Source organism: Larimichthys crocea, chromosome VIII, assembly GCF_000972845.2.
Source record: "Larimichthys crocea isolate SSNF chromosome VIII, L_crocea_2.0, whole genome shotgun sequence".
Lineage (NCBI taxonomy): Eukaryota > Metazoa > Chordata > Actinopteri > Sciaenidae > Larimichthys > Larimichthys crocea.
Genome location: NC_040018.1, coordinates 11130679 through 11142245, shown reverse-complemented (window position 1 = coordinate 11142245; position 11567 = coordinate 11130679). Strand labels below are relative to the sequence as shown.

The 11567-nt window shown below is 38.3% G+C and overlaps 1 protein-coding gene across 1 annotated transcript; it reads right to left on the bottom strand.

Annotated features, from left to right (window-relative positions):
- Nucleotides 1-1680: 1680 nt before the first annotated feature.
- tmem276b (transmembrane protein 276b) lies at nucleotides 1681-10079 on the bottom strand. Its single transcript, XM_010731225.3, has 4 exons — nucleotides 9386-10079; nucleotides 6140-6253; nucleotides 4445-4582; nucleotides 1681-4203 (listed from the first exon to the last, which is right to left on the bottom strand). Exons 1-4 carry the CDS (start codon nucleotides 9780-9782, stop codon nucleotides 3956-3958), a joined length of 897 nt encoding a protein of 298 aa, XP_010729527.1. The 5' UTR covers nucleotides 9783-10079; the 3' UTR covers nucleotides 1681-3955.
- Nucleotides 10080-11567: the final 1488 nt, after the last annotated feature.

Here is an 11567-nt window from a genome sequence, read left to right as displayed (position 1 = left end):
TGACTTGTCTAGCAGAGAGATTTTCAGCCTAATAAAAGGAAAACAGACAAATCATCAAGTCCTCCCTCTAGATGGCACCATGTCCTAAGTGACAAAAGGCCAAGCGTCGCCTCCATGCTTGTTTGGAGGAGGTCGCTGTCAACACTGCTGCCATGATTGTGTATCACCTCTTGTGGACATAATAGTTGGGCTGGAAATCTGTCTTCAGTCTTAACTTCACAAACTACCTCATGCCCACAGATACAACAGTACAGGACACACTGCTGCACATTGCATTACTTATTCAATTTTTAAAATGAAAAATGTTTTGAAGAGAAAAGATTAATGGGGAATTTTCTCAGACTTCTCAGAGCAAACCAGAATGTTTGTGCACAAAGACAAACACTGAACGTCACAACACATTAGTAATTACATATTTTATTTCCGTAAAATAAATTAATTAAAAATGGACACAAGTTTTAATATATTGAAAGAAACTAACTGTAATGAGATCATGCAAGACTGTATTGTCTTTTTAGTCCCCACATAACATCTGCAGTGGATTGAACCAGTATAAATGACTTGTAGAAAATAATAGCTGTGCTACTGAAACAAGTGCCACTCTAAATGGTGGCGTTTTCACAGGGCATCTCTCATTGCACAGAGTACATTTCTAAGTTCCTCATGAAACACAGGAAGTTGCCACTTGACTTTTTTTTTTGACTCGTTTGTTTTTTTTACAACAATTTCAAATACATTGTTACACTGTGCTGACCTCATTCGTTCTCTAAAGTACATTATTCTTAATGTTTTGTAAATCTTGCTACTGTGTGCTACTGCTCTTCTGTATCGAAACTCAACCCAATCAATGACAAAAATCTCAGTTTTAAAATACAGACATCGTTATGTGTTGGTGTTGTTGAAATTTAATATTTGAGATATGAGGGGGCGTAAATATGTGCTTTAAAATTTCTTCCTGTAATACTTTTTTTTCGACAAAGTCCTGCACATATGCAGTAGTAGCACATCAGTACTGGAAAAGTCAGATTTTCCACCTATAATACACAAAAAACTTGCAAGAGTTGGGTGCAATTGTGCTTCAGTCCTAACAACACATTATACTTGCACCATGTACTTATACATTACAGTTTACAGTAATACTTCTATTACTGCGAAGTAATCAGTTTGGGCATAAACTCAAAACTTATTAAAACCAAACAGCATTCTTTGAGTCGCAGGACGTCAGAGAATACACTCAGTCGTCAGTGTAACAACCATAGAATAAATGTTTTTATATTTATGGTATGTCCTTGTTTCTGGCATAAATATTTTCACAATAAGTGCCTAGACTGACTGACCCTAAACACACAACATGGTATAATCCCAAACTCTTTGTAAGACACAACAGGGTGCTTATTACATGCTTTGATCATCTTTTGCTCCCGTATGTGGCAAACACATAATGTATAACTCCACCTGCTCACAGACTTTTATGAGATCCAGCAAAGTGCAAAGATTCAACAAGACACTGAAGATACAGTTTTCAATCATGCCTCAGTTAATTTCCTCGACTTCTGAGAAGTGGTAGCCTCATGAGGAGGTGGTGATGGTGAAAGGACTGAACGTCACGCACAGTGTTGTCAATACACATTATAACACCTTTTTTTTTTCTAAGAAAGTTATTTGACATAGCTGATATAATATATCTCATGACTCATCTCCAACATTTATAAAAACTTCACACATGGCTGTAATATTCTCGTATCATGAAGTTGTAGTGAGCTGAAATTTAAAAATAAATTAGTTTATATGATTGGGGGAAACAAAAACTGTGTAACAGAAAAGTGGCTGCTGTGTTATTATTATCAACACAAGTGTCACCAAGAGAATAATTTCTCCTTTTCTACAGTCCAACCTGCTACACTCAAAATCTTTCATATAGCCCCATTCCATCTATGAAGTATACAGTTTTGTTACACAGGCGTGGTATACTTCACTTTTTTGTAATAATGACACAAATTTCAAGATGTGAACCAAACATCAATCCAACTGTTCCAATTCGAATCAAAAATGTCTTTTCAAAGATGTATTACTTTATTTTTACTCAAATGTATCTGTTGTCAGTATAAAGAAAAAATGTAGCAGCCTTTATCATTATTGGTCAATAGTGTCCATTAACACATGAAGCCATTTTAGGATGGACGCTTGTGATTTTAGGCATATCTCCATTTTGTACAAAATGAGTTTGCAGCATGTATTTGGAATACAGCTTTAAATTAACATCACTGCAGTCGAGAGCCGTTCTAAATGATGATTTGTGCTTTTTTCCACACCAGATTTGGAGGTATTTTTAATCCGATTGAGTGAGAGAGAAATGGATGTTCCTATCGCCTACTACATAATATACAATGTACCATTTTGTAAGTTAGTACACAATAAATGTGTTTTGCTGATCAAGAAATGATAAAAGATGTGTCCCACGTCAATCAAACTGTGAATATGGAATGTGTCAGTCTTTAAAACTTTAGAATCAAACATGATTTATAGATTTATTACTTCATCTTTACTTCTTGTTTTTTTTTTGTTTTGTTTTGTTTTCCAAGACGACGTTGAACCAACGTCCATATCTTAAATATAAATGAACAGCCCCTCGCTTTCCATTGTGCATTGCATTGTGAGACAATGATGTCCATTACATACAGTAAATCATCTTCCATATCCTCATTTTAATGTTTCAGCTGTTACAGAGCCAGATCTCAGTAAAGACGTGATTTCCCCTCCTACCAATGACGATGTATTGTGAGGATTTGGAACACAGCTTGTGCTTTTATGTTTAGTGAGATCACTGAAGTTGCATTTTTTTTTCTCCTCCTGAAATTGCTTAACTTGTTTGTATTACACAAGAAGAGGCTGACCAGTATTGAGGGTAAACAATGAAGCAATCTAATACTTCCTCCACAGTTTGGTTTCTTGGATTTGCTCTCAGTAAACAGCCAGGTCGGGTCTGTCAGTTTGGTACCATAAAATACCTTTACACTGCTGAATCCAATAATGGATCCATGCTCCCAGCACCACCCTGTAACTTTTTATCCTGCCCATACTGCCAACCATCATTATCTCTAAACAAACAGAAAACAAAACAGTCTTATTCAAAATCTACTTTACACAAACGATGATCTGGATCTACATAGAGATGCATTTGTACATATAGAATCTTTAAAGAAGCATCGAACGATTTGCTTCAATGCTGATTAACTTCTGTGTATTTTTATCGTACTGACCACGCTGCTCAATGCATTTTGTGCTCTGCAGAGGCTGCAGATGTCACCCCCGGGGCTCATGTTCAATATCAGTTAGTGTGTTACACTAAAGATAAGCAATGGGCAGTCAATGCCAGATTTTTTTTTTCTTTTTTCATTATGAACAATAACACAGCACACATCACTCGACTGAAAGAGGAACGCTGACATGATGCTCTGGCTTGATGTTTGTGTGTTTCTCCCATGATACATCCGGAGTAATTGTGCATGTGTGGAAAAGCGTGTGTGTGCTGTGTGTGTGTGCTGTGTGTGTGTGCTGTGTGTGTGTGCTGTGTGGGAGTGTATGTGCCTTTGTGTGTTTAAGAGAGCACCATTTTAAGACAAATTCTCTTCAGAGAAAACAGTCATCTTTTGATCGCCATAAAATCAGCATGTCAAACATCTGAACCAAAAAAATGTCTTATTTGTGCTATGAGAGCTATGCCCCAGACATACGTTACTGTGGGTGTTACTCTTGGTGTTCCTGGAGGGATTTTTCGAGATTAGGTGTGTGAAGTTTGTCGTTTACATTGCTCCTTCTCAGGCACACTGAACACTGAAGGGGGTATGGAGATGTCGAGGGTGGTGTGAGACGGTGATCAGACAGATCAGAGTTAAACATCAAGGAAGGGTGTGATTTGTGCGTTCGGTGGGTCAGTCGCCTCACGACGCCTCTGTCACACGGTTCCATTCTCCTGCCTCGGCTTGTGGGTTGTTGTGCGAGCGGGTGTGCTCAGGGAGGGGGCCAAGGTGCAGAGGAAGCCAGCCAGCAATGTGAGACCGAGGCCCCCCCAGGCACAAAACATAGACCAGCCATAGCCATGGCTAATGTCCTCAGGGAGGCCGTACATGTTGCGGGGGTAGCGGGATAACTCAAAGTTGATTCCTGCCACACATGTGCACAAGGAGATGATGCAGCATGTTCCTGTGTGAGAAGAAGAAACAAGAAGTGATTGAACAAAAATTCAGTTTAATCATGAAATTCCTACATGCGCTGTGCGTCTTACTGCAGGACAGGAATCACATTACTGCGGGACATTGATCTACTATCTCAAGTTAACCCAAAGATGCTCTCAGCTGTCACCAAACAAATACAGAAATTGAATGAAATTGGATTTTGTCTGCATGTTTGTGTGTGTATGGGGCCATATGTGCTTTCACAGTACCTCCCATGAGAAAGAGTAGCCCAGCTACATATTGCATGAGGTCATGCTGCTGGCAGCATCCCAGCACTCCAATGATCCAGCCAAAAAGAATGATGGACACGGCCATGCCCACAAAGCCAGCCGTCATTCTTCTTAAATCTGCAAGAAGAGGTGAAGAGATGTCATTATTAATTGTCATTATTAAAAGCTTAACGTAACGGACAAATAATGCAGAAGTCTAAATGGTTGCAAAAACCGATAGGGGATATTAAAACACTGTCATTCTATCTATCTACCACGCTGAAGTGTTTTCGACATACTAAGTAATATGAAAATGATTCTGTTATTAATTTAACTGTAATTGTCAATCAGAAAAAAAAGTGTGATCCAAGATAAAAATCCTTAATCATGACATAATAGGCACAATTATTATTCTTATTTGAACGAAACCAACAAGGCTAACACTTAATTTTATCTATCTGTAATTTTCTATTCCCTCCTTTTATTTTTTTATTAGAAAGTTTATGCTCCATGAATGCTGAAATGTGTGCTCATCTGGAGATACATTTCAGATTTCTGCACATTGAGCTGACCTTATTAAAAGATTTAAATGAATTTCTTTGATGTGTAGTTGTCTCCATTCGCCCTGGAGTTAGAACCAAATTACATAAGTCTTAATTAAAATTATTTCGACATATTCATAAATGAAGGACTTCTCTAACAAGTTCCAATAGAGGATACAATTGTAATGGATGATAAAGATAAAGAAACAACAATAAGTATTGAGATATCTAGAGGATGTAGTCTATGTATGGATAAGTAAGAACAAAAATAAGAAAAAGAAAAGTTAATAATTGAATAGATAATCTAATATTTTAGATAATGTTTTGGTGTAACATATGAAGTGCAATACTGATGCAATCCAAGGTAAGCAGCTTCCCCACTCTGTCTCTTTGAACAAGGATGTCAAGTAAGAAATACAAGCCAATCCAAGTATTTTAAGGAGAGATTAAAAACAAGACACTGATCTGTCCGACCTAACGTCCTCAGGTAAGCCAGCCTAAAGCTAACGGCTCCCTAATAGTGATGACCTGATAACCTGTGGTCATGAGTCTGGATGTGGGGGAGGGCAGTGATATATTCAGGAACAAAGAACAGCTGTGCCTCTCAAACAATTAAGAACTTAACCAGTGGTAAGAAGTAAGTGTTGTGGGTAATATGCATTCTGTATTAGTAACTGTGCTAATAACACAAAGTGGATGAAAGAGGATGGAAGAGAATTACAGTAAATGTATTTTACAAAGTGTACCTGCACTAGTTTCTAAATGTCTTTAAAATAATAAAATCAAGACATAAAAACTATTTAAATTCACTCATAAACATACAAAATATATCTGAATATCTGTGTTACAGTGAATAATGAGACCTAGGAGAAACATGTACGTGTATTAAAAATAAGATAGGGCCAAAATTTGGGCCTTGAGGCACACCAAATTTCACAAATAATTAGAAAATTGATTCAACAAAACACTGAATGCAAAGAGAATTTGTTTAGAGGATAAGATTTTTAAATGGCTACTGAAAGAGACTTAAGATTAGGCATTGAACATTATCAGCTGGTTGATGGTTTTCTATTTTTATTGAACAAAAATGACACCTAACGACCAAAACACCTAACAAGTCAACCCAAAGACAGAAAAACATGTCCAGACTTACGGAGTGCATGCCACTCATCCTGTCGTATGGTCTTTGTGATGTTGATGGGTAAATTTCGTGGGAGGATGGACGAAGAGTAGTGATACTTGACTGGGGTACATCTTTGAATTATTCCTGGCAAAGAGAAAATGATGGCACAATTATTACTGGAGCACAAATATCTAGGGAGAGTAGAAAGAGGTGACAACGAAGTAAATTAAGTACAAACTTCATTCTGAACCATTGCCCCACTTGTGAGATTATGAAATAATATACACACACTGTAGAAAAGCCTCATATTTATTTTACACCCTCACTGAGATTTCATTTACTGAGATGGCCTTATTAACCTTGTGTTCCCAACCACTCCTACATTGTTATTAAGGGGGGATTATGAAACAATATGGAATATGGATTATTCTACAGACGGCTACAGAAAGAGCCTTAATTGCTTCCATTTAAAGTGAATCTCTTCACATTATCTGGATGGTCAGTGCAACAAACTCCATTTAAAATATGCATTCATAGTACATACAGAATTTAAAGACTTTCAGAGCAGGCATGTAGCCCAGCTCCTACTTCTTACGCAAAGAAAACAACAAATGTTGCAATTTCACAGCAATCGTTTCAAATTTCATGAAAGAACAGGGTTAAATCCACAGTATTAGTTTGCACATTACAACAGGCTAGAACCATAGCAGAGACATTTCTTTTTCCAGTGGGAATTTAATGATTTGATAATACAATTATACAAAATTTCCATATCTTTTGTCAAAACTTTTTGTCAATCTCTCTCATTTTTAAATTCTTGTCCCCTGAAGAGGCAGGTTTGTGATCTTCTAGGCTTTGATATGAATGCTCTTTGTTGAGGCACCCAAAGCTACTTCACATCCAAATATACTGGGACACAAACTAAGCCATTGTGACTGTTATTAAATCAACCTGTGTTTTTCCTGCTGTGCAGCCAGTCCATACATTCTAATCTGCCAAAATAAGTGAAAACACTGTGTGGGGTGTGAAAGAACTGTTCAGTTCAATTTAAGTTAAGTTAAATCCTGTGTAGTATTAAATTATGTTGTGTTGCACATATGCTTCACAACATATCAGCTATATTAACAGAAAATCACCTAATACAATACAAAGATCAACACTCAGCTCAGGAGCATGTGTTAATTTAACACTATATCAACACATATGAATCCACAACAACAGAAATACTTAAACACAAAAACATCAGATATTTTATACCTGTATAAAGTTTCTTAACACAATTTTGTTTGACTTAAAGTGCTCTGACATAACTGTAATTTCAAATCAGGATTCCCACAAAAATCAGCCTGGTTGTTGACATCGGACCTCTCTAATGTTCCAACTTGCTTTTCAAACTGATGAGCATGATCACAATTAAGCTGCTTGAGTAGCGATCAGTGTGCATGAACCATTATAGCTCTGAAAATGCCCTTTTTAAAAACTATTATGTGGTTCAATTAGGGTCAATTTATGTGAGTTTTAAATGGCACATCACTTTGACACATGTACCAGCTAATGTAATGCACAAATCTATCTTCTAACATAAGAAGTTCCACTTCTACAACACATTCATTAGCCTGTATATAAAACATATACATTTAAATGATGTGATACATCAAATGGCTCAGATATCGCTCTACATAGTTCGATATAGCTGTAAAATAATTAACAAAAGGAATATATCATGTGTTCACTTACAAATTCTTTACATACAGATGGCTACTCCCTTCTGTGGCTACTAAAACTAATAGTAAATGATAGTAATAATGATGAATAGTAAATAAATTCCATTATATTTGGAATTCAGCCAAATTTTAATCTGCATCCTACCTCCTGGCTGCATGGAGCTCAGTGTGTTAAATAACCCAGACGTGCAGGAGCTAATAGCAGCTAAAGATATTGTAGTCATGTGACCACGGTTGGGTAGTTTATCGTCATATAGAGTTCATAGTGTGGACACATATCATGCACATACATTCAAATTGCAAGAAATGTTACCTTGCTGATACTACATGTAAAAAAACAGCCAGTTGTTCATTTTAGACTGTTTGGAATTCAGTTAAATAGAAATTAAAATTGCAAGTAGAGCCTCAAATTAAAATATGACACAATGTCAACAAAAAGTAGCAGGCTTCAAAAAGGTACCATGTGTTGCAGAGGTAAAGTAAAGGAGTAATGTGCTCAATCCATAAAGTATACCCATGTAGGACATGTTTTTGTTCAGCTTACTGTGTCTCTTACACTGTGTTGTCATTATATATTCTGTGTGTGTGTGTGGATATAAATATATTGTATACACATTAAAAGCAGAGCTGAGCATGTTGTACTGTTAATGATTCTATTCCAGAGTGTTCAGTCTTGTTGTTATTCGTTTTATCGAACGTCACATAAGTTGCAGATTGGTGATATCTGTATTAAAAACCTTTTAAAAAGTGGCATTATTAATTAAAGCAAGGTAGATAGACTGATCCAGGCTCAGACATAGATGGACATAGATGGACATAGATGGACATAGATGGCATGATGTAGAGTCTATGCATGGATTAGAAAACTCTCAATAAGGTGCCATTTGAGTTGTTTTTTTTAATGGTAAACTGATGCATGAAGGCTTGTCTACTTCTATTTTTACAGCTGTAATCACAACAACTTGTGACACCCATCGTTTGTACACTCTCCTCTTTGCTGTGTATCTGAGCAGTTTTAGGATCTCGGTCTGGACCAGGTAAGGCCTGAAACATGGCTTCTCATTGTTGTTCAGTGAGGAGGGCTGTGCAATGTTTTTTTTTTCTCTCTCTCTGCTGTGGCCCGAAACTCATAAACCAGATTTATGAGTGATCCAGCTTCTTTTGCACTGTTAAAATGACTGTGGGCTGCTGTTTTTTTTTTTAATGACGTTCACCTCTACGACATGTTTTGTCTCTTATAAATGCAAAACGGCTTCAGGAGATGGTTATCTCAGAGAGAGGAGGTTCACTCAGCACCATGGACAGCGAAAATCACAGCTAAAGAAAAGAAGCATAAGCTTATAAAAAATATAAAATAAAATAAAAAATATATATATACATCTTGTTTTATAACCTGAAAACATAAAAAACGACACACACGCACGCACACGCACACGCACATGAATGTGCGGGCCTCGGTACCGTCCTGTGTTTGTGCCAGGCTAGGTGTGAGCTCATCGCTCAGCATCACGGCCTGGTGCACACAAGAAAAGCCAACCTTCACACTGTTTACCTTTGTAAATAAGGTCCTCGGTCTCCAGGTCGAAGCCCTCCCGGTGACACTTCCTCCAAAGCCCGGAGATGGTGGAGTTAAACTGCCGATTGCAGTGAGACTCCATGGCAGACGCCGCGGCCAGAAAGTGCCGCTTCCCCCTGATGAGCGCAGCAGCATCTGGGCCGTTACCTTTCCTCTCCAGGCTCTTTGGAGGCATCTGGAGGGGGAGGTTGTGGTTTGAAATGTAGATGAACCCTGGGTCGTTTCGCTTGTTGGCATAGTTTTTACACCTATCTCGATGTCTCCTCGCGTCGGTCTCGTACCAATAATCGGTGCAAATCGCCATAGCGAGCAGCCCGAGCGCACAGAAAGCCAAGAAGAGCCCTGTGCCTGTTAACATTTTCATAGCGGCCATCTTCCCCGCTCGATGGAGAGCCCAAACAGTCGCAAGAAGGTTCCTCCGTGGCCGTGGTGGTGGTGGTGGCGGTACCGCGTGAAATGAATCACGTCGGCACTCAGAGCCTCACGCAGTCCTGCACTGGGAGCATGATGGTGCAGGGCCAGCGTTGTCTGGACTGGATGCTGCGGTCTATTGTTGTGGTACCCGGTGGATGCAGTGTTGTTCCCACCATCTGTTATGGTACAGGAGGAGAGGGGATGGATGGCGACCAACGCTGTGAAGAGGAGGAGGAGGAGGAGGAGGAGGAGGCAGTGATGTAGTTGCGCTTTCTCTCCTCCAGGCTGTTTCGGGATGGGGAGGACAGGAATGTGCTGCTCTCTTATGGAGAGGTGAGGGTGGAGGGGTGGTGGTCATTTGTAATGCCTGAATGGTCATATTTTGGAATCTGTAAAACACAAGTGGAGTGCAGGGAGAATTTAATCATATGCAAATCATCTTATAAGTAAATAATCAATTATTTTATGAGTTACTGAAGAGCTGCAAAACAAACATGTTATTCTCATGTTACTGAGGATTTCATTGAGGATTTAATGATTCAGCCAATTCCCCTAATGGATGTGAGATGAATGCCAGTCAGTTTTTAGGAATTAATAACTCATGCGTCATGCAAAAGGTCAGCATCAGTATGAACCTCTGTTCTCATTACTATTCATTCATTCTACCTTTATTTCTAACCCACTCCTTGTGTACATGGCACAATACAAACAGTGGTTGAGAAAGTAATAATCCAGCAATAATAAACAGTAAGTAGTAATAACTTAAAGATCTGCACTCAGATCTTTTCCTACTTTTTATAGCAATGATTAGTTTTTCTTTCAATGTACCAGCTAATATAAATTACATTTTATATAGTGTTGTTAATTTACAATTATGAGATTTTTTATATATATATTCTCAACGACACAGATTTTTTACTGTTTTGGAGAAATGACTAAAGTCAATGGTCAATGGTGAGGTCAAAAGGGAAGAACGTGTTCAGTAGCCTCTGATGTCTTATATTTATTGACGCTTGGACAAGGAGAATTAGAGACACTCTCAAAGTTCATCAGAAGTGCCTGAGTCGGTCTCACATTCTGCCCAACTCATCCTGGTGGTCAGACTTTAAACCCAAAGATAACACCACAAATGCTATACGTTCAGATTTAGCCAAAGAGAATGTTTTTACCCATGGAGGTGTTATTGTCAGCATATTCTAGTCTGGAGACACCGTTGTCTGTTTATGTTAAAGAAACGTCAATGGCAAGCTATCTATGTCGTCTAGGAAGGCAACGTTCAGTTCCTTCGATCCTGGCCACCACAGTGTTGAGATAGGCTGGCACCTGCTGTTCTCAAGGAAAGCCAAACAACTACTACTGCCGAAGACCTCAAGGCCCACACGTGACCCTGTGTAACCTAAGGATAGAAAATTCCATAACATTTATTAAGTATAAGTAAGTGTTCATCAAAAAACAATTTTGGTGTTCCCCAAGCTTCAATATTAGGTCCTACTCTTTTTAATCTTCATGTGCTGCCACTTGGGGACGTCATCAGGAGACACAGCATTTATTTTCATAACTATGCCAATGACACAGTTTTACAATGCTGCATCTGTATCCTAACTGTATTTTAGACATCAAGTCATCCTTTTCTTGTGTTCATATGTGTGAAGATCTTTGTGTTACATTTTGTTTGTATGAAAAGTGCTATACAAATAAAGTCTGATGGATTGACTGATGTCGACTTCTCATAACATTGTAAACC

Excerpts from the sequence above, each read along its gene's own strand:
- tmem276b (XM_010731225.3), bottom strand. The coding sequence starts at position 9,782 with ATGGCCGCTATGAAAATGTTAACAGGCACAGGGCTCTTCTTGGCTTTC. Across the intron at positions 6,254-9,385 it reads CGAGGACCTTATTTACAAAG|GAATAATTCAAAGATGTACC; the intron begins GTAAACAGTGTG and ends TCTCTTTGCCAG. Across the intron at positions 4,204-4,444 it reads GCTACTCTTTCTCATGGGAG|GAACATGCTGCATCATCTCC; the intron begins GTACTGTGAAAG and ends CTTCTCACACAG.